This window comes from Geotrypetes seraphini, chromosome 3 (genome assembly GCF_902459505.1).
Source record: "Geotrypetes seraphini chromosome 3, aGeoSer1.1, whole genome shotgun sequence".
Lineage (NCBI taxonomy): Eukaryota > Metazoa > Chordata > Amphibia > Gymnophiona > Dermophiidae > Geotrypetes > Geotrypetes seraphini.
Window position 1 is genome coordinate 100,255,531 of NC_047086.1, and position 23,975 is coordinate 100,279,505.

The following is a 23,975-nucleotide window of genomic DNA, read 5'->3' on the forward strand; positions in this document are numbered from 1 at the left end:
GAGCCGCCGCGGGTGCAGATCTTGGTGGTGAGTGAACCCCTTAAGAGGTGGGCAATGGATATAGTGGGTCCTTTAGAAAAGACTCCACGGGGGTATAGCTTTATTTTCGTAATAATGGATGTGGCTACAAGGTTTCCCTGGGCCGTTGCGCTATGTAAAACCACCTCTAAAATATTGATGAAAGAATTAATGAATATATTTTGCATGATGGGGTTTCCCAGGGAGATCTTATCAGATCAAGGAAGTAATTTCCTATCCAAGGAGATGGAGGAGTTCCTGAGGGATTTAGGGGTTAGGCACATAAGAACATCTGCTTATCATCCCCAAGCAAACGGTCTGGTGGAAAACTTTAACAAATCCTTGAAACATATGTTGAAAAAAGGGTTAAAAGGTGATATGAGAGATTGGGATTTGTTTCTGCCGTATGTGTTGTTCGCAGCGAGAGAGAAGGTACAGGATTCTTTGGGGGTTAGCACCTTTGAGATGATGTTTGGACGTACACCCAGGGGACCGCTTGATGTAGTTAAGGAGGGCTGGGATCCTCCGGAGGAATCGGAAGTGAATATATTGTCGCATTTAGCTCAATTGAGACAGAGACTAGCCCAACTAGCAGGGTTAAGTAAAGACAACTTGGAATGGGTTCAAAGTAAACAAAAGACATATTATGATAAGAGAGCCAAGCAGCGTCAGTTGCAAGTTGGGGAACGGGTGTTGATATTGGTACCCTCAGACCCGCACAAGTTCTTGGCCCAGTGGAAAGGGCCAGCCACAGTGGTAGAAAAATTGGGGCCTGTAAATTATAGGGTAAAGGATGAGAAAAATCACCTCCAGACCTATCATATTAACCTTCTAAAGCCTTGGAAGGATAGGGAAGCCTTGGCTTTAGTTGCTCAGCGATGCCAGGAAGATGACTTAGATCCCCAAATAGCAGACCTAGGTCGTGAAGAGAAGGTGAATATAGGTAGTGACCTTACGGTGACCCAGGCCCAGCAGGTTCAGACTCTGGTGGGAAAATTCTCGGATGTTTTTTCATCTATCCCAGGTCACACGGGGCGGATTTCACATGACATTATAACCACCCCAGGAAAGATAATAAGGGTTCACCCCTACCGGTTGTCGGAGGAAAAAAAAAATTTGATTAATGGGTTAATACAGGAAATGCTGACACTGGGAGTCATTGAACCCTCCCAGAGTCCCTGGTGCAGCCCGATCGTGATCGTCCCTAAGGCTGATGGGTCCCCCCGTTTTTGTATTGACTTTCGGCAAGTCAATGAAATCTCGGAATTTGATGCTTTCCCCATGCCACGGGTTGATGAGCTGCTAGATCGTCTTGGCCAGGCCCAATATTTATCTACTATTGACTTGACCAAGGGATATTGGCAGATCCCTCTAACAGATACTGCCAAACCCAAAACAGCCTTTAGCACACCCTATGGACTCTATCAATTTACCCGGATGCCTTTCGGACTTCACGGGGCTGCTGCGAATTGTGAAAGGGCAGTTAATGAGGCCCTAAGGGGGCACCAGGCCTATGCAGAAGCCTACCTGGATGATATTGTCATCTACTCTTCCACATGGGATCAACATCTAAGACATGTTTCGGCAGTACTGACCTCACTCAGAAAGGCAGGATTTACCATAAACCCAAAAAAATGTTTTCTAGGGCAGAAGGAAGTCAAATACTTAGGATACACAATAGGGCGGGGCCAGATTAAGCCGCTGGTAGATAAGGTCCAGTGTATCCAAGACTACCCTCGCCCAACTTCGAAGAAACAGTTGCGGGGTTTTCTGGGTCTTCTAGGGTATTATAGAAGATTTATTCCAGATTTTGCCACTAGAGCCACTCCGTTAACCAATATGCTGAGGAAGGATGGTCCGGACAAGTTGTCATGGGGGTCTGGTAGTATGGAAGCCTTCCTGGACTTAAAAGGAAGTCTTTGTAAACAACCAGTCCTGACTGCTGTAGATTTTGATAAGCCATTTACTCTACAGACAGATGCTTCAGGGTGTGGATTGGGGGCCATCCTCAGTCAGGAGAAGCAGGGCGTTGAACATCCAGTCTTATACCTGAGCAGAAAGTTACACCCTAATGAGAGTAACTATGCGGTAGTGGAACTAGAATGTCTGGCTGCTAAGTGGGCGATGCAGACCTTAATACACTACCTTGAGGAACGGCCATTTACCTTAGTTACTTATCATGCTGCTTTGAAATGGTTGGGCACGATGAGAAATAATAATGCACGTCTCACTCGGTGGTATTTAGCCCTGCAAACTTTTAGATTCACCGTGGTTCACCGTCCAGGCAGTTTGAACACCAATGTTGATGTGCTTTCCCGTATCCCCGAAAACACCGGTAATACTCATGCTTATAGGGATAAGCAAGGTTTAAGGGAGGGGGTATGTGACCAGCCAGGTATCCTCCCTGCCCCGGTCTCAGATAGAAAAAAAGAAAATGGAGCAGAAGAGAAATCCCGGAGAGGAATTGGGAAGGGACAGGTAGTGTCTGAGCTAAATAATGACATTGACCACCGGGGGAGCCCAAGAGGGCCTTGGAACACTGCCAGGGCTGACAAAGCAGGGTGTCGCCCTAAGGTATTTAAACCTGTCCCAGAGAACAGGCAGAGAAGCAAGCTAGGGAGGAGGTTTAATCCTTTTCTCCCTAGGGAGTCCCCTCAGCCAAGCAGGAGCAGCAAACCAGTTCCGATGGAAGTTTTGGAAGCGGGTCAAGCTGAGGAACCAATGTTTCCAGGAGAACAGCCCATGGAATTTGAGGAAGGTTTGACAGAGTTTGCTCCTGAGATTGCTGAAGCCATGCAGGTGGACTTTGCTTCACCTCCAAACAGTGAGTGGAGTTTGTTGGTGCTGGACTGTGTGGGGAACATTTTGTTTGCAAGCTAGGGAGTGATTTTTGGGTGAAGTTTTGCTGATATCTTGGGAGGGAATTGTGAAAGTCAAATTAAGGACTTTTGTGTGCAAAACCTGTCACTCCCCTTTTCCTGGCAGTGAGTGGAACTGGCCAGAGGCTTGGAAGAACTTTGAAACACTAATACTGTGAGATAAGTGTCTTGAACTGTTTTTTTTTTTTTTTTGGTTTTTGAAACTGCCTGCTGTGGAGCAGTCAGTGCTAGTGCTGAGGTTGGCTGAAACCCTCAGACACAGCTGAGGTTGCAACATTGCTGAATGTAAAGCAAGGACTTTATTGTATGCTGGGTTTTGCTTGCTTGGTTTGCTATTTTGTTTTTCTTTGTGCTGCTGTTGAGAACATTCTGACAAGCTAAGCGGCTATTTTGAAAGACTACTTACCTGGATACAAGAAGGAATAAAACGATATTATTTCTTTGAATGGTAATTGTGGTGACTTTGTTTTGTTTTTGATTCCTGCTTGGAATCCGGTCTTGCAGGGTGGCTCCATTTTGAGCTACACGTCAGAGTGTTATATTGTGGTTTCCACTGTTTGTGCTATAAGTCCTGTCCTGCACTACAGTGGGCCACAATATATGCAGTTAACATTACCATATTATTACCCTGTAAGGCCATTTCGAATGAATTAATTACTCAAATTTCTAATATTTTGAAAAAGATAGAATTGTGGATGTTACAGGTTAGGTTGAAGTTCAATCCTGAAAAAAACAAGGGCTCCTTTTACTAAGGTGCACTAGCATTTTTAGCATGTGCACTAGTCAAAAAATTACCGTCTGCTTAAAAGGAGGCGGTAGCGGCTAGCGCGCGCTATTCTGTGCATTAAGGCTCTAACGTACCTTTGTAAAAGGAGCCCCAAGATTTTTCTAGCTAGCCCTAATGAAAAAATTCAGGAAACAATTATTCAATTGAAAGGTCAAAGCTTTGAGATAGTGCCAAATCTGAAAATTTTGGGAATAACTTTGGATCTTAGTTTAACATTTAGGAAGCATACAGAATTGTTAATTAAAAAAGGCTATGCAATAATGTGGAAATTGAGAACCATTAAGAAGTTTTTTGATATGGAGTCCTTTCGGTTGCTGGTCCAGTCTACTGTATTATCTACCTTGGATTATTGTAATATTGTTTATTTAGGTTTACTTAAAAAGACTTTATTAAGACTCCGATTAGTTCAGAATGCTGCGCTCCGCTTGATTTTTGGTCTTAAAAAAATATGATCATGTTAGTCCTTTTTATGCTAGACTGCACTGGCTGCCATTTGGGGCCAGAGTGTTTTTCAAGTTTGGGTGTATTTGTTATAAGGCACTTTTTGGATTATTACCCTCTTATCTGGTATCTTACTTGAAATTGTTTTATTCAATAAAATGTACCAGAAATTCAGGTATGTTTATCTTCCCTACCCCAAGGGCCTGTCATTACAAGACTTTTTTGGACAAGACATTGGAGTATCAGACAGGGAAGATGAATTCCTGGATGGGCCCGTTAATTGCTCAAGCCAACTCTTACTTTACATTTAGGAAATTATTAAAAACTTACTTATTTGATAAACAAGAATGCTGATAGTTATGATGGTGTTTTTATTTTTTTTAATCAACACCCCCATAGGAGGAAAAGGCGAGGAAGTATCCCCTTCAAAATTATAATATGACCAACTATCCCCCACAACATCAGGTCAGTTTGCTGTCCTAGATTAAGGAAAGCAAGGATGGAGTTGAAAATCATCAGTTCTAATGATAGAGTCAGAGATCTTATGGTAGAGACACAGCTCTAAAGAATAACCTATTACACCTATTGATACAGGCGCTGCTAATTGTTCCATGATTCTTTCTAGGAATATAAGTCCTCAAAGTGCTCATTAACATAAGATTTCAAGATCCCACAGGCTGCTTTTGCAACTCTCATTATCCACGGATTCTAGAAATAAGGGTTACGACTATACATACCACATGTTTTCTCCACAGACAAGAAATGGTGAGAAAACCTTTAGAAGCAGATGCAAACAGTATTCTAAACCAGCTTAAATCATGGAGCAATTCAATTGCATTAAAGTCAAGGCCAGCCTGAAAAGACTACAGTGTCATGTGTGCGTTTTAATTAATTAATTAATTTAATTCGTTTTCTACCCCGTTCTCTCCGAAGAGCTCAGAACAGGTTAGCATACATAACATACAGGTTACAATTTGCCATAGTTACAGAGCAAGGTTTTTCAGTACAAGTTTTTACCCTAACTCGATTCAATACCAATATACAGTACAGGTTAAATTTGCCATAGATACATTGCAAGATTTTTTCAAAGCAAGTTTTTATCCTACCCGTGCATACTCAGTCCCCCGACAATACCAAAATTGAGAGATATCAGACTTAATAACTACAGAACACCCGACCCAGCAGAAATCCCAACACCAGCAGAGCCCAGCAAAACTCCCGCGCTTTCAAAAAAACCTCTGATAAAAACCATACCAGTTCTTATGTTTGTTCTTGTTGCACAGATGCTCACCAGCTGTGGGGGATGACCCTGGGTGCCGCAAAAGCGACGGGGGCACGAGCACGTTCCGCCGTTAAAAAGCACGCAATCAATAATCCGTAGGAAGAATTAAAAACGAAACTTCCGCCACGGCTCTTCTCGAGCCCAGTCTCCGCCCCCTTCTCTGTGCGCCGCAAACCGACGTCAGCTACCGAGCGCACGCCCACTATTGCGCTTAACACAATTCTGGAGGCGCCCAATTATGACAGTAAGGGAGCTCGTTGCGTTTCCTAATGACGTCGTTCACACGTGAATTAGCGGAAGGCAGCTACCGAATTAGCCAACAAAAGTAGAATGAAGTTTATATGGTAGTTGGGCTGGAGGTTTTTTTGCTTCGGGATTATGGAACAACAAAGCGAAGTCGATCTAATTTTTTTTTGCTGCCTGGGGTTGTCCGCGCTTTGTAGCTGTGATTGGAGGCCGAACTTAGCGCCAGCGGGAAGTTTAAATGTATGAGCGAGGTATCTCGGAGTTTTCTGTGATAGACTTTGCTTTGCTTATTATTTGAGCCCGGATAATTATAATTCTTGTTGCTTTCTTTTCGGGTGAGCTCTTTTGGACTATCGAAACCGAGAGGTCTCGCGTGTCCTAAGGTTTGTGCAGCAGACTCCGTCATGTAACTCGAAAGCAAATCGTTTAGTGCAGGCATTTGTTATAGCTCTTAAACATAATTCTAACATCTTTCTGGGCTTTTCCCAGCTTCTTTCTCTGCTGCGGATTAGAGATGGGGTTGGATTGGGGATCTCTAACCCATGGAAGCGAACTTCTCAAAATGACTGGGTGTGTTAAACCCAATATAAATTGTCTCGCCTGGACACAGTCAAGAAATTTGCTCACCCAAGAAATAAGCACCCATGAAACTGGCTCCTATGCTCTAGCCAGATTTTAAAGGGGGTTGTAGCCCAAAAGTAGCTTGAAGAAAAGATGGTCTTGAAAAGCCTTAAGGTATCCGAATCTTTAAAATATCCAATAAAGGCTCATATATATGATATTTTCCATAATTATTTTTATTTGTGGAGTATTAAAACATATAATTTTGTGAAGTCGTATTTTTTAAAAAAAATTTGTTTAAAATGTACTATGAAGTAAACAATGGTTCCTTATTTATGTGTTCTAACTCACTCATGAAGTTACAGATCTCTATCATTCATGACCCACTTTAGCCAGCCCTTCTCTAAGCTGTTTTTCCTTCTTTCATGGGAATGACAGACACAGAAACAGGTTTCTGTAAACAACTGCAATTGTATAATTTATAATCTAGAGGAAAAGACCTCAGATGCCTGCGCCACTTTGTAAATTCATATTTTATGTGGCGCAGGCATCTGAGGTCTTTTCCTATTGATTATAAATTATACAATTACAGTTGTGTACAGAAACCTGTTTTTGTATCTGTCATTTACTATTTTGAGATTTCCATCCATTCTTTGTTTTTGGTATTCTTTCATAGGGAACCCATTCCATTCCTTTGTTATTTTGGATGCCTTTCTCTATTTCCACTATATAGTTTTTAAAATACCGTGTTTCCTTAAAAATAAGACACTGTCTTATTTTAATTTTGGGCCCAAAAAAGGCACTAGGTCTTATTTTTTTTTCATGTACAATTATCATCTCTCCCTTCCTCTCCTCCACCCCAATTCTTCCTATTTCCTTTCTCTCCCCCACATGTGCAGCAGCTTTCCTCCCCTCTCACCCATCCCCTTGTACAATATCTTTCTATCTCTCCTTCCCTCCCATCCCCCTGTGCAGCAGAACCCTTGCAGCTTCTATCCATCTCATCCCCCTGTGCAGTAGAATCCTTGCAGCGTCTATCCCTCCCATCCCTTTTACAGCAGAACCTTTGAAGCTTCTATCTCTCCCCCCCTGACCCTTTCATCTCTCCCATCCGAAACCCGACTGTGAGCTGAAATACCTGGAAACAAATGGCAGTGTCGGCAGCAAAGGCTGCATCATAACCTGCCCTTCTCACGTCTGAGCGTTCCCCTGCCACATCAATGATGATGTCATTAGCAACGCGGCACGGAATGGCCGGGCCTAAGAAGGGCAGGCCACAATGCAGCCTGTGCTGCCGATGCTGCCAATTGTTTCCAGGTATTTTGGCTCGCATGAGAGGGAGAGATGGAAGGATTGGCGGGGGGGGGGGGGAGGGAAGCGCTGCTGCCGCCGGTGACTAGGGTTTATTTTCGGGGAAACACGGTAGTTAAACTGGAACTGTACACAACACTACCTAAAGCATGGGAGCTAATTTTTCTAAATATTGAGGTGAGGTGGGGGGAGGTGCACTTAAACCAATTAAAAAAATTATCCATTCTTGGACACAGTCAAGGAGTTTGCTCTGTATTGGGGGTGCTGAAGCACCCATAGAGCTGGTGCCTATGGCCTAAAGGAGTTGGCATGTATGAGTTATGGATTTCAGATGGCCCCACAATTAATCCAACCTGTTTCCACACAGATTGGATTAATTGTGTTAATTCAATCTGTTTCCACACAGTGGGGAAATATTAGCTCAAAGGGAATGAAAAAGCCCAATCTATCATCACTAATGGCAAAGAGATTTCTGGAAAGAGATAAAAGCTGAATCTACCAAATCTGATCTATTCCACTTTAAGATATGTTTTTTTAAATCCATCTTATTAGAACTATCAAACCTGCAGCTTCTGGAGGATCCAGCTCTACCAACATGGGTAAAAGCTGAATCCTCTGGATTTCCTTGGAAATTGCAGGTTAGGCAACTCTGTCTAGCTCTACTAAGATAGATAAAAGCCAGATCTTTTAAGGTGGCATACATAAGATCCAATTTTTTAACACATTCTGGAAATTCAGTTGCTATAGTCAATTATTCTGAGCCTGTGGTGGAACAAAAGCACTGAACTATGGCATCTTGCACTTAGATTTCATATCTGTAAGGTTTCTTCATATTGTGGGCCCCAAAGAATGTAGTTGAATCCAATTTGTTAATCACTACTCCCTGTAGGTTTTTTTTTGAGTAGCCTAGAAGTTAAAGCGGTTGACAAAGGGAAAAGGGGGAAATGGGATTTGATATACTGCTTGGACATGTTGTATTAAGTGGTTTACAATGAGGTATTCAAGCATTTTTCCTGATATGTCCTGTCAGGCTCACAGTCTAATATATTTATTTAAAAACTTCTTATATACTACAAATGTAAATGGTTTACAATATACAAAGAATCAAAATAACATTAAAACATACTACCGTACTCTTCATGACATACATTGTTCAAAATCTGAATAATGTTTAAAATTTCTGTTTTAATTCATAAAAACGCCTGAGAAAATAGATGTGCTTTTAAAAGGGTTTTTTTTTTAAATGAATTAAATCTTTCTCAGTTCCTTTGGAAGGGAGCTCCATAGATTAAAGGTCAAGTCCCTATGCATCTCCAATCTAATGTACCTTGGGCCATAGAGGATTAAGTGATTTTCCCAGGGTCACAAGGAGCAGTGCAGGGTTCTGAGGATGTAGCTCTAACCACTACACCACACCATAAAAAAGCAATAACTACTGTAACTGCAATACAAATGCAGAGACCAAAAAGGGCAGCATAAATTTAATAAAAGTTTGAGGTAAAAGGTGGTTCCAAGTGCATATATCTAAAAACAGCCCAACATTTTTAAGCCCCACTGCTCCTGCTTCTGTTTCAGGGGAAGATATTAATTGCTGTGTGTGCTGGATAACAATATATATCCACCTACTAGTAAAATAGAACAATGCTAAAAATCAGATATTAAACTTAAAAGAAATGCTTAAAATATAAGGCTCTTTTTACAAAGCTGTGCTGCTAATTAGCAGTGCATTCAATGTGATGATGCACATTTTGTTCCCATGGACTTTTTCACATTCAGCACACTGCTAATCTGTAGTATGCCTTTGTAAAAGGAGCCTATACAAAATGTGAATGGATGGGTGAAAGTGGGGAATCCTGGAGTACTCTACAGCCAGAAACCAGAAAGGTAATATTTTGTCCTGATATTTAACTTCATGGCTGTGGTTTCTCCAAAATCCTAAAAACAATGGCTTTACTTTATCTGAAACCTCAATTGATTCCAATTTACATAGTAATAAGTTGTGATTTACAAGGTCCAAATTTACAGATGTATCTAATTGCATTAACACAGCTGAAATATCCTGATCCTGCAATGATCTTAATTGTCAAGCTAATATACATAATTTATGGTAGAGGCTGACTGAATTTAGGTTTTAGCACCAGAACTGACCCAAAATTCAGGTTTAGATTTCTGCTGAAAATAACCCCCCCACCACTCTGTACATCACCCATGATTACTGTCTGCTACCACCATGCCCCCACCCTGCAGAAAGCCACTTGCATTGCCACTCCCTCTCACAGCAGAGACCTAGCCCCCCAGGGTGCTCTACTACCCTGTAGGCCCTCCCTTGTCCTACCCTAAAAACCCTGGTGGTCTAGTGGTCCCTTTGAAAGCAGGAATAGAGCCCATCTGTTCCTACTCTCTTCCATTCCTGAATCAAGCTGGCTGCCAAAACCTCCTGTGGCAGTTTTGTGAGACTGCTATAGGAGGTCCCTGAAGCTGTGTGGACTCCATTCCTACCTACCAAAGAAGCCAATATACCGCCAGGGTTTGTTAAGGTATTTCTGGATGACTAGGTCTTTGCCAGGAGGCAGGTGGTGAAATGACCTGTTTTCTGGGGGGACGGGGGCAAATTGTACATTTTTGGCCAGGAGGGCAAGTTGTTTTTGATTTCAGCTTCAGTTCAGGCTGCAGATTCAATTTGGGCCAGAATCAATGGCTCTGGTTTTGGTCACCCTCTAATTTACAGAATCTTGATTATATTGGATATTACAGGATAAATTTACCTAACTACTGAAGTTAAGATATGACTAGCCTTGCTAAAACCTTTGCCAGAAAAGGGATACCAGCTAATGGTCAGTGGTTAGAACATAAATTGGAAGGTTGTGAATGATCTTTTATAATGTTAGAATTATTGACCCCTTTCCTTGGGGCAGCAACTAAAATAAAGCAGGGGTTCTCAACCCAGTCCTCGAAATACACCTTGTTAGGCAGGTTTTCAGGATAACCACAATGAATATGCTTGAGATAAATCTGCATGGGCTACTTACTCTGACTGGATCACATGGGGGCAAATCTAAATTACTGATCACTACAATATATCCTGAAAATTCCAATAAAGTGGGATTTTCAAGATATAGTGACCAGATTTTTTTTGTCTTGTAGAGTTTTATTGATCTGACACCATCTGAGTATTTTGCCAATCTAACCCCCTCTTTTACTAAGGTGTGCTAGCTTTTTTAGCACTCGCTAAATGCTAATGTGTGTATAGAATATAATGGATGTGTTAGCATTTAGTGCTCACTAATATTTAGTGCTCCTTAGTAAAAGGACCCCTAAATTACCAAAATCACTTGAAACATCAAAGCCATTTATTAAAAAATGGCGTTAAATACATTTTTAAAGGAGAGGACTTACATAATATAGGCAAAATTTTGCAAACACTACCATAAAAAGCATAGACATGCAATCAACAAGATTATGTGGCAGCTAAATTCTTAGGCAGCTAAAGGACCATACATGCTATTTTGCACTTTCTAAAGATTCAATTGTAGAGCTACAGAAAGAGGTGAGGGTAGCTGGATCTGTAGCTTCATAACAAACTTGAAACTATCTACCCTAATATATTATATTGGGATGTTGGAACAAAGAAAGGCCTTTCTAGAGATCTTTCCTTAACAGCTAAAAGAGAAGCACTGGATAAGTTGACTATGAGTGGTCTCTTCTGTGCTTGTAACCCTGAGGCCAACTCCCTCTCAAATCCAGGCCCCGTCTGGACATTCACATTGTCCCTCTCGAAGGCTGCTTCCGATCACTGGATCTCACCCCCATCATTTCAAATAAAAAACAGGTGGATGTGAAAAGGGAGAGACAAGGACCAATGATATCCAGAGGATGAAGGTTTAGCAACCACAAAATAACCTTGTTTTCAACTTCTTTGGACATCCTTCACCAGGGATGTTACTAATACCAGCAGTGAAAAACACTTGTTGGAACTATCTGGGTCTAACCTGAAATAACCTGGGCCCTTCTTAACAAGCACCGTTCCTCAAAATTATCTTTTTATGAGGGGCATTCAATAATTTAGCTACCTTAGTAGGAGAGAAAAAAGTTTAGGGTTAGGGTAAGGTCTTTGGGGCTGTTGCCATGCAGCTTTGTAAAAGGGAGGGAGGTAATATATTTAAATTAGATAAAATAAAATTTTAATTCATGTGTAATTAAGCTTGAATTCACTGCTGGATGATGGTAAAAGCTGCTGTTCTATCTGGTTTGGAAAAATTTGTGGAGGAAAAATCCATAAGCTATTAGATGGGCTTGAGGAAATCCATTGCTTACCCTAGAAACATACAGCATGAATTATGTTTTCTTTTTGGGATCCTGCCAAGTAATTGTTTGACATTGTTGGAAACAGAATACTGTACTGGGCTTGATAGACTTTTGAACCGACTTTGGAAATGTCTTTATAGCATTCCAATTAATTGCACTCTAATTATCAATAAACATATTAGGATTTTTAACTTTCCTCAGGCCACATTCTTTCCTATTGACACTAGCTCCTTTTTTAAAGTGTTCCCTGTTTTTAATTTGTGCACTACTTTGATTTACCACCTTTTCATATTAAAATACAATTTTTAATAAGCACAAGGGGTTTTCATATAACAATATTCTAAAAATATAGCATAATGCAAATCCATTCTAATGGCTCTCTTACTGGGATGTGAGAGTTCATGTATCTATGTCTAGGCCCATATTCCTATCCTATATTGTCCCTTAAGTGTACCTCATGGAACAATACAAACACACAAGAGAGAGAGAGAAACAGAACAAAAAAGCCTGATGTAAGTTTATTGTGACTTGCAAAATTTAACAAAATATTCTGAGGTATGAGGTAATTGAGGATGGGCCTGCCTGTCAATGAGGATGGCGTGTCTCCTCTTATGCATTTATATAGAAATATAGCCCAGTCTTTAGCGGCTAGAGGTCTTGTTCTTCCACAAGATCCTAATAGAAATATGAAGTTGCCGAAGGAGAACTGTTATCCTAAGTTGGTGAGAACTAACCAAGAAAATCTCTTAAGAGAAGAGAAAGATGTCGACAAAACCCATGATAGGTCAAGGCAGGAAAAAAGTAGCCTAAAGAATCTCAAAAGAAGTAGGTAATGGGGCCTTAGAGTAGCAGCGTCAGTGGGTCCATCTGCCCTAGGAGCTATTTTCCTCAGGTGAATAGGACCATAAAGATATATCCCACCTCTGTTACTGAGGGATCCAGAGCTGACATGCAAAGGAACAGTGATCCCAGTCCACCCAGATCAGTAGTAATTTTCAGCTATTTTTGTGCCTCCAAATAGGAAATATTTTTCTAAAAGGAGTTTTTTAAATATATGATATAATAGTCCAAATATATATTTGTTTTTTGTGCTAGTATTTTTAAGATACTCTGTTGTACTTCGAAAATTCTGTTTATTTTAAATAAATTGTTCATCGCTTAGTTTGTAATAAGCGATCAATCAAATGCTAATAAACTTGGAAACTTGGATGAACAAGAGAGTGGTTTTACCCAGGCCCCTTAAAGAGGACTTGATAGAGAAGAAAATTCCAGCATCAAAGGACCATTTTGTGGGATGTCAAAGTAAAATAGCTGGCAAAATCTTGTTAGGAAGAAATCACTTTTAGAGGTTATATCTTACTTGCCTGTGGCTATTTAGATTTAGTTGCCTATCATGCAAATCACAGGGACTCTAGATTGCATGTTACGCCGATCTTCAAGAAAGGCTCGAGGGGAGATCTGGGAAACTACAGACCAGTGAGTCTGACTTTGGTACCGAGAAAGATGGTAGAGTCACTGATAAAGGACCGCATCATTGATCACCTTGACAGACACAGGCTGATGAGAACCAGTCAGCATGGTTTTAGTAAAGGCAGATTGTGTTTGACGAACTTGCTGCACTTCTTTGAGGGAGTAAACAGACAGATAGACAAGGGCAACCCAGTAGACATTGTGTATCTGGATTTTCAGAAGGCGTTTGATAAAGTTCTTCATGAACCACTACTTCGGAAAATTGCGAGCCATGGAATCAAGGGTGAAATACTCATGTGGATTAAAAACTGACTGGAGCAAAGGAAACAGCGAGTGGGGGTAAATGGACAATACTCGGACTGGAAGAGCGTCACCAGTGGGGTGCTGCAGGGCTCGGTGCTTGGACCCATGCTCTTCAACATTTTTATAAACGATCTGGACATTGGTACTATGAGTGAGATGATTAAATTTGCGGACGAAACTGGCTGTCGGACAAATGCCAGAGGGTGGTGAATGGAAGTCACTCGGAGGAAGGAAAGGTGAGTAGTGGAGTCCCTTAGGGTTCGGTGCTGGGGCCGATCCTGTTCAATATGTTTGTGAGTGACATTGTTGAAGGGTTAGAAGAAAAAGTGTGCCTTTTTGCAGATACCAAGATTTGTAACAGAGTAGACACCGAAGAGGGAGTGGAAAATATGAAAAAAGATCTGCAAAAGTTATAGGAATGGTCTAATGCCTGGCAACTAAAATTCAATGCAAAGAAATGCAGAGTAATGCATTTGGGGATTAATAATTGGAAGGAACCATATATGCTGGGAGGTGAGAAGCTGATATGCAAGGACAGGGAGAGGGACCTTGAGGTGACAGTGTCCAAAGATCTAAAGGCGAAAAAACAGTGTGACAAGGCAGTGGCTGCTGCCAGAAGGATGCTGGGCTGTATAAAGAGAGGTGTAGCCAGTAGAAGGAAGAAGGTGTTGATGCCCCTGTGCAGGTCATTGGTAAGGCCCCACTTGGAGTATTGTGTTCAGTTTTGGAGACCGTATCTGGCGAAGGACATAAGAAGACTTGAAGCGGTCCAGAGGAGGGCGCCGAAAATGATAGGAGGCTTGTGCCAGAAGACGTATGAGGAGAGACTGGAAGCCCTGAATATGTGTACCCTAAAGGAAAGGAGGAACAGGGAAGATATGATTCAGACGTTCAAATACTTGAAGGGTATTAATGTAGACCAAAATCTTTTCCAGAGAAAGGAAAATGGTAAAACCAGAGGACATAATTTGAGGTTGAGGGGTGAGATTCAAGAGCAATGTTAGGAAATTCTATTTTACGGAGAGGGTGGTGGATGCCTGGAATGCGCTCCCGAGAGAGGTGGTGGAGAGGAAAACGGTGACTGAGTTCAAAGAAGCGTGGGATGAACACAGAGGATCTAGAATCAGAAAATAATATTAAATATTGAGCTAAGGCCAGTACTGGGCAGACTTGCATGGTCTGTGTCTGTATATGGCCGTTTGGAGGAGGATGGGCTGGAGATTTCTTAGTAGTTAAGGGCAGGTTGTTCACCCTCTCCAAGGTAAGGAGAACAAGAGGGCACCCTCTAAAATTGAAAGGGGATAGATTCCGTACGAACATAAGGAAGTTCTTCTTCACCCAGAGAGTGATGGAAAACTGGAACGCTCTGCTGGAGTCTGTCATAGGGGAAAACACCCTTCAGGGATTCAAGACAAAGACAAGTTCCTGCTGAACCAGAACGTACACAGGTAGGGCTAGTCTCAGTTAGGGCGCTGGTCTTTGACCAGAGGGCCACCATGTGAGCGGATTGCTAGGCACTTTGGACCCCGGGTCTGACCCAGCTGCGGAAATTCTTATGTTCTTATGTTAACCTCAGGCATGAGCCAGTTAATTCTGATATTACCAGTCTGGGTATTGGCCTGGTCTGGGGTAGGAAATCTTCTTTAGCTGGATTGGGCTGGCTTATTTACCGGTTTTCTACTCTGGAAATGCACAAGAGTAGATGGGGATCTTTAAAGTTTCCTGTGGTGGCCTACAAACGCTGGACTCCTATTTCAGCTAGTCAGATTCTTCCCTCTTCAACTCATCTTCAGAGAGCTGCATATGCTGCAGTATAGAGAATGACACGGTGACAAAACTCATCACCGTTCCCATCCCCGCGGATAACCGCGGGAAATAATCCCATGTCATTTTCTAGTATCTATTTCAACCTCAGTCCTTCTACACCAGCATTCTTCAATGCAAAGCTTGCGGGTCAGTGGTTGTGCCCAATTATACTCTGATTCTTCCCTCTCTCCTTAAAGAATGACATGAAGATGGTTTCCCGCGGTTATCCGCGGGGACGGGAGCGGTGATGAATTTTGTCACCGTGTCATTCTCTACTGCAGTAGTCTCAGTATTTTTGGCTTTGCCTTAAGGGGTCATGTGGAATGTCGTGGGTGTTAAGTAATCCTGTGGGCTTCTCTAGCATTTTTGTGGCCTCTTGCTTTGACTCACTTGCAGTTGGTGGCTACTCTAAGATGCTCTCTGCCAAATTTTAGCACTGCACTCTGTTTTCCACTCCTATCGCTGGGAATTTATTGAATTTCCCCAGAACCAATTTATATACAGTTCATAGACTATTTTGAATAAAATATGCTAACATTAGTGTTCATAAAATTGATTAAACATTAACCATTGTGTTTCTCGCTATTTTGTCCCATTTGCCTATCTTTTACAAAAAGTCTTTATTCATAGATTCCAGTTTCTGAATGTTTTTATGGTATTTCAATTTAGTTTTATGATGTTGATAATTTAATTATCTCTGTTTATCTCACGTGTAACTTTCCTTGGGGTCCACAGACTTTGAGAAAAGAAATATATTTTACCGATGACATATGCCATGGTGGGTCAGACCAAAGTCCTTAGAATCTATCATCCTGTCTCTGACAGTGGGAATCCAGGGGAAAGTATCTGGCAAAATCCCACAAAGTACAGTAGATCCATTCCTTCCCCTGCCCAGGGATCATCAATGGTCTTTGCAAGTCTACATGACTAATACATGGACTTTAAAGAGGTTTTAGACAGATTATTGGAATACACAGTTATTCTGGATGCCTTGATTACAATTAATTGCACAGTTTAATACATTTTGAAAGGGTAAAGAACTGTTCCATCCCACTCATGATTTCATAGACCCACCCAGAATTGTTGGATGTGACAGAATACATATTTTTTTAAATAAATAAATATCTTCTCTCAGCTATATCTTACCAAGTAGAAGAGCCCTAATCTGTGTAGCCTGCCTTCAAAGGGAGGCATTCCATCACTTTTATCATTAACCATTGGGAGAATTCTATGCAATGCAGAATTAATTTGGCATTTGCAACCTGTGCAGAATTCTGAGCAGACAGCATCATCAGTAGTAGCAGGAGGCATTTCCTCCATTCTGGGGCCCCTCAGTATAGATTTTTAAGCATTTGATGTTATCAAAAACTATTCTATTTATGTATACTAGTCCAGTAATGGCCTTTTCATAATGTCTGGTGAAATCCGCTGAAACTTATATTTGTTGCTAAGGCTCAAGATAATTTCCTACATTTTTCTGACAAAATGTTAACTTTAACATTTCCACATTCATAGTGGTAGCCTCAGAAGAAAAACAGTTTTTAGTATATTTTATGTTTGTTAAATCCAAGATCTGTTAGGAAAAATGAGTAGACTAGGCAGACTTAAAATCTATCTCTACTTCTTTGTTTTAGAAGTGATGCCCATACATTGGTGGCAGAGCAGTGGAGACAATGGGAGTGACAGACTTGTGGCAGATTCTGGAACCTGTGAGACAACACATCCCCCTGAAGAGTCTCAGTGGGAAAACCCTTGCTGTTGATCTGAGTCTCTGGGTCTGCGAAGCACAGACAGTGAAAAAGATGATTGGAAAGGTCATCAAGCCCCATCTCAGGTAACATTAATGCAAGGGTGTAGCAATACATAAGAGCATAAAAATAGCCTTACTGGGTCAGACCAATGGTCCATCTAGCCCAGTATATGCTTTTACAGTAGCCAATCCAGGTCACAAGTACCTTGCAAAAACCCAAATCAGCTACGTTAACTGCTCTTACCACATCCTCTGGCAATGCGTTCCAGATCTTAGCTATACTCTGAGTGAAAAAATATTTCCTCTTATTTGTTTTAAAAGTATCTCCCTGTAACTTTGAGTGTCCCCTAGTGTTCTAGTATAACCTTGGCCAGAGAAGAGGCTGTAGTACATGTTTTCACCGTAGCCCATGATAGGCCAGGTCATTCAAAGAATAGTGACCCACCCAGGGTGGTTAAGCCTGGTTGCGTCAGATTGGCTGTGTCGGCTGTGGTACGCAGATCTGGTCCATTGACAAAGGGACCAATGTCTCAAACTGCCACTTCATTCAACTCTTCTCTCACAGGGTCCAGTAGCCCTGGGGGATCCAAAATGTTTTGGGTTTATGGCATGGCTCTTGAGCATGTGGCCTTAGTGTGTAAGGTCTACTTGGAAGTGGTCATGGCTATCCTCCTAAGATCTAAGAAACCGGCGACTGTTACGGCCTATACTAAGACTTGGAAAACTTTTTAGCACTGGCACGCTAAGCAGAATGTGGAGCCTTTTCAGGCCCCGCTGTCAATGGTTGTAGGCATCTCTTGTTTTAGGGTTCAAGTGGAAAAAAACTTTCTTTGGCTTCACATCCTAATTTAGCACAATTTTTGAAGGGAGCAATGGGGCTGCATCCTCCTGTGTGACGGCCGTTCCCAACTTGGAACCTCAATATAGTTTTGCATTCGCTCAGCAAGGCCCTGTATGAACTCTTACAAAAGGTGTCGCTGATAGATCTTTCCGTTAAGACAGTTTTTCTGGTAGTATTGCCTCAGAAAGAAGGGTCTCAGAGCTGCAGGCTCTATAGTGCAGAGAGTCTTTCCTCAGGTTTACAGAGGCAGGAATCTCATTACACATGGTACCTTCCTTTCTCCGAAAAGTGATCTCAGCCTTCTGCGTAAATCAGGAAAGTTCTTCATTACCTCGAGGTGACAAATGATTTTTATCTCTCAGATCATCTTTTTGTACTACCTGCCTGGAGAAGCTGGCAACCATCGATTTCTTTGAGAACAAACTCTAAGAGGAGTGTGGTTTCTTCATGGGCAGTTCCACCTGAGAAAATCTGTAGGGCAGCGACGTGGTCCACCCTCCATACTTTCACAAAATTTTACATGGTGGATATGGCAGCATGACTGGATGCTGCTTTTAGGTTTTTGGTGCTACAGCTGGCTCATCTGCCCCGTCCTAAACAGGGGACTGTTTTGGTACATCCCACTCATATGCCTTTGCACTAGAAGAGAAAATTAGGTTCTTACCTCCATAATCTTCTTTTTAATCTTGAAGGTCCGCCCTTTCAGATTTCAGTTTAGTCTGCTCAGACATGTATGTATTTTCTAGATGCTTGATCTTCTTCTGTCTAACAGGTCTGATGAGTGATGAATACCCAGAAGGTCTCTACAGTGTCCCCTTTGAGAGGGGAGGTTTGGCAATAGCTCCCTATTGTTTATAAACAAATGGGAGACTGCGGGAACAACATAAGTGTTAGTGCCAGTTGCACTCAGATAGGTGGCTGTTGGGTTCCATCTTGTTTTTATGTTCCTATTAGCATTGGTTTTCTTTAATGGTAGTTGATTAAGAGCAGAACAGACTTGACTTTGTTGGGAAGTTCCCCATGCCCCTCCTCTTTCTTTTTCCTCTTGTAGTGGCTGTCAACTGCTTTGGTACGAACTGAGGATCAGAGCACAGATAGGAGAGGCGGAGCTGAAAAATGTAAATGACGCCTTCTACAGAAACCTGTGAGTAGAGGTGAATAACCTACTGGTTCAAGACTCATATGCCTTTCTACTAGAAAGAAGATTATCAAGGTAAGAACATAATCTTTCCTTCAAACACATATCCACTGTATATGCTGCTTTGTCTAACTTAGCTTTAAAGTGATCTTGGCAATACATTGTGCTTTATTCTAGGAATTTGTTTTTTCGAGTCTCCTCTTTAATTTTGATGGATGTCAAACTGATTTTTGTTATGGAAGGAGATGCTCCAAAGCTGAAAGCAGACACATTAAGCAAGAGGACGACGATGAGGTACGGGATCTCCAAGAAAAATGGACCTACCCGAACAGGAAGATCTCATTTTATATCTGTTTTGAAGGAGGTTAGTACTTTGGAAAATCCCTATGCCTGTAACATAAATTCACAGAGAAGGTATTCTTTTCCAGGTAATATTTCACAAGGGCCCTGTTCATAAGCTGATTTGTCTCAGAAAGTACTTAGAGCTAATTTCTAACAAGTCATTTGCCAGTTTCCCACTAAAACATCATTTGAAATTAAATATGCTGAAGACAGGTAATGTTGCTTTTTATTATCTATTTCTATCCTATTAATGATGCTTCAAAGTTGTAGTTTTTTGTTGATCATCATGAAATTATGTTAGTTGATAGAATTCACTCATTAGGTATAATCCTTGGCTCTAACTTGAATATGAAATATCTTATTCATAAGATGATTGGGATAGTTTTATCAAAACAGAACAATTATGCAATTTAAGGAGTTCTTGAACTAAGAGAATTTTAGAACAATTGTTCAGAGTTATAATTCCCATTTTTGATTACTGTAATAGTCTTCTTTTAGGACTACCCAGAAATTCATTGAAATCCATTACAAATAGCACAAAATGCTACAGTTTATGTATTGTGTGGACTTTCAAGATTTGATCTTATTGCTCCATATTTCTGATTTTTCTACACTGGCTCCCAATGAAATACAGAGTATGTAATAAAGGACTCCTTTTACAAAGGTGTGCTAGCGTTTTTAGCGCACGCACCGGATTAGCGTACGCACCGGATTAGCGTGCACCCAAAAAACTACCGCCTACTCAAAAGGAGGCGGTAGTGGCTAGCGCACGTGGCATTTTAGCGTGCGCTATTCCACGCATTAAGGCCCTAACGCACCTTTGTAAAAGGAGCCCAAAGTGTTATTAATTCTTTTTAAAGCTGTTTCATAAAATGCCACTGGTGGTCTCCTGGAGTTTCCATTCGCATCAGCCATCAAGGTCTTTACAGTTTGCTTCAGCAAATTTTATTGAATGTTCCTTCATTTCATGCAATAGATTCCTTTTTACTAAGCTACGATAAGTTTATCACAAGTTAAAATGTACCACTGTGGCATGTGCTCAGGTGTCCCAAGATAGTTTTTGTGCATGCTAAAAAAAAATTTTATTTTTTCATGCTGAGGCACGTGGCCATTATTGGAAAAATAGAAAAATCTGCCTTTTACCAGCAGTGCTAAAAGTGGCCTCAGTGCATGGGAAAGACTTTCAATGCTGGTGCATTGTGACTGCTGCAGGTCACTTTTCAGCACTGCTTGATAAAATGCCCCAGCATATCTTGATGGTTATCAAAATTCTGTATTTTATGTCATAAGCCCTAAAATGTGGAATACATTGCAGCCTTCTTTGTTCTAGAACAGGGGTGTCAAAGTCCCTCCTCGAGGGCCGGAATCCAGTCGGGTTTTCTGGATTTCCCCAATGAATATGCATTGAAAGCAGTGCATGCAAATAGATCTCATGCAGATTCATTGGGGAAATCCTGAAAACCCGACTGGATTCTGGCCCTCGAGGACCGACTTTGACACCTGTGTTCTAGAACAATTTAAGAAAGCTTTGAAAATTGTATTATTTCTGTGGGCTTTTGAGGTTTAGTAATTGATTTAGAAATGGACATATTAACCAGATGATAAGAAACGGATTCACCTAGGAGAGAGTATTTTGAGGAGTCTGACTCAGCTATCTCGCAGCACTTTGATGAGGATCTGCCAGATTTGTCATCAGAATAATCGTATGGCATACCTTCTGATCCTTCTTCTCCACCTCTAAGGTGTAAGTTTCCATCAGGGAACCTATCCTTTACTGGCTTTATAAGGCAAGTGGGTCAAGCTCTTATCAGTAAAATGTAAACGGAGGAAGAACCTCATTCAGAGCTTTTTGAGCTTCTTAACTATGAAACCATGATCGAAACATTCAAGATATTGAAAGGAATTGACTTAGTAGAGAAAGAGAGATTGTTTACCCTCTCCAAGGTGAAGAGAATGAGAGGGCATTCGCTAAAATTAGAAGGGAAAAGATTCTGTACAAATGTAAGGAAGCTCTTCTTCACCCAGAGAGTGGTAGAAATCTGGAACACTCCTCCGGAGGTTGTTTAGGGGAAAGCACCCTTCAGGGAATTAATAAAAGGTTGGATAAGTTCCTACTGGATCAGAAAATACACAGGTAAGGCTAGACTGAAATAGGGCACTGGTCTTTGACCTAAGGGCTGCCGCGTGAGCGGACTGCTGGGCACAATGGACCACTAGTCTGACCCAGCAGCAGCAAATCTTAAGTTCTTATGTTCTTGTTCTTTGTCCTGTTTATCTCCCTTCATCTTCCTCCCCTCCAAAAAGGAATTGCCTTTCTCCCCTGCCTACTTGTAGGGACCCCCCTTGGGCTTATCTTACAATTCCTGGCATTTTAGAAGTGCAATCAGGGCAGGAGTGATTTGTATCCCCCAATTGCTCCTGCTCATGCTGGCTCTATTCTCAAAATGGCTGCCTGTGAGACTGCCATTGGCATGCTTATATAAGAGTAACATAAGAGTTATATAACATATTATATAGCATAAGAGTTGCCATACTGGACAGAATGAAGGTCCATCAAACCTAGTATCCTGTTTACAACAGTGTCCAATCCAGGTCACAAGTACCTTGCAAGATCCAAGTCGCCTCGCACATAGCAGGAGTAGAAAATGTGCAGGCCAACTTTCTCAGTCGGCAGACTCTCGACCCAGGGAAATAGTTATTGTCTCCAAAAGATGGATCTGGTGGCCTTGGGAGCGAATAAGATGCCTCATTTTTGCAGCTGAAGATACAAACTCATAACAAGGGGATGGACGCATTAGTCCAACCATGGCCAGATACAGAGTTCTTGTATGTGTTTCCTCCGTGGTCCATGATTGGTCGAGTCATTTTGCAAGATTGCAAACCATCCAGGATTGGTGCTCCTACTGGTGCCCGATTGGCCTCACAGACTATGGTATGCAGACCTGATCCATCTCCAGAGGGTCGAAGGCTTCAGACTGTCAGTCCAAGTGGATCTTCTCTCTTAGGAACTTGTTCTTATCGAGAATCCAGAACGCTTTGAGCTTACAGCAGCCTATGCTAAGACCTGGAAGTCCTTTCAGCACTGGTGTGCAATGAAGCCTATAGAGCCTGACACGAGACACAATTTCAGTAGTCCTGGACTTCTTGCAGGAGGGTCATGAGAAGAGGCTGTCGGTGGTATCACTGAAAGTGCAGATGGCAGGCCTTTCCTGTTTCCAAGTTCAGAGTAAAAGAGGCTCCCTGTCCTCTCACTCAAATGTTATCTGGTTCATTAAAGGGTTCTGCAGTTTTGCCCTCCGGTGCATTCTCCTTTCCCTTCCTGGAACCTTAACATCATTACAAGGGTTTCAGGACAGCTCCGTATGAGCCCTTAAGGAAGGCTTCCCTTTTGAATCTTACAATCAAGACAGTGTTCCTGGTGGTGATTACATGAGCAAGACAAGTTTCCGAATTATACGTCCTTTCCTGCAGGGTGTTGTTCCTTAGGATCATGGAAGCAGGGCTCTCTTTGCCTTCTTACTGAAAGTGGTCTTGGCCTTCCATGTCAGTCAGTAAGTCCATTTACCCACCTTTTTCCCTACAGGTCTAAGAAAAATAATTAAGCGTTGCATTTGCTGGAAGTCAAGCGAGAGCTTCTCCAGTACCTTGAAGTTTTGCCTATCAGGTCACCTTTATGTTCTAACCAGTCATGCCAAGAAAGGGAGGCCGGCATCTAAAGCCTTGATTTCCAGATGGATTAAAATGACCATTTCATCCATGTATGTGGGCTGCGTTATGCAGCCACCAATCGTAATGAAAGTGCACTCCACTAGAAGAATCACTACCTCATAGACGGAGACTAGGGCTGTCTCACCTGAGGAGCAGCTACATGGTCTACCCTCCATACCTTCACCAGGTTCTGTAGGGTGGATGTAGCAGCCAGGAAGGATTCTGCTTTCGGGGCCTCCATCTTAAAGGCAGGCGCAGCAGGCCCGTCCTATCATTTCAAGGTCACTAGACACATTGCACTAGAAAGAAAGATAAGATTCTTACCTCAATAATCTTCTTTCTTGTAGATGTGTATAGTGGTCCTGAAGCCCCGCCTTGTGAATGGGCTTCGCCTGCCTTCTACCTTAGGATCAGTCTGGATTTGAAGAATTCTCTGCTTTCAGAGAATATTAAAAAAACATAATTTGTAGGAAAATCCTCAAGACCATACAGTCTGGTTTAAGTCTCTGCTGGATAGCAGAACATGCAAGTAGCTATGAGCTCTATACATGGTTAGTATTGGTTACACAAGTTTGGATGTTTTAATGTTGATTGCTATGTTTGTTACAGAGCAGAGCAAGTTTCAAGTTTATTAAAATTTTGATAAAACGCAAATCATGGCTTCTAAGAGTTTTACAATTTGTGTTCAAAAGGGGGAGACAATGAACAAACAAATACCCACTGAACAATACTTGACCAACGTAAAACAATAGGAAAGTTGGGAGAACTGCAAATTAAAAGTAAATAA

General features: G+C 41.6%; 2 protein-coding genes across 6 annotated transcripts in view; one reads left to right on the forward strand and one right to left on the reverse strand.

Annotated features, from left to right (window-relative positions):
- The window catches only part of SMC6 (structural maintenance of chromosomes 6), a 295,141-nt gene extending 289,537 nt beyond the window's left edge, over positions 1–5,604 (reverse strand). The window contains 1 exon segment of the mRNA XM_033937259.1: positions 5,380–5,604. The gene's annotated coding sequence lies outside the window, so the exon portion shown is untranslated.
- Positions 5,443–23,975, forward strand: part of GEN1 (GEN1 Holliday junction 5' flap endonuclease) — a 119,167-nt gene continuing 100,634 nt past the window's right edge. The window contains exons 1-3 of one of the 5 annotated variants that reach the window (XM_033937261.1): positions 5,443–6,388; positions 17,044–17,243; positions 19,316–19,502. In XM_033937261.1, coding sequence (XP_033793152.1) covers positions 17,083–17,243; positions 19,316–19,502 — 348 coding nt within the window. In that variant the 5' untranslated portion in view covers positions 5,443–6,388; positions 17,044–17,082. Of the gene's footprint in view, positions 6,389–9,937; positions 10,063–17,043; positions 17,244–19,315; positions 19,503–23,975 lie in introns of those variants that run through there. The other 4 variants (XM_033937260.1, XM_033937262.1, XM_033937263.1 and 1 more) reach the window with 4 other exon arrangements.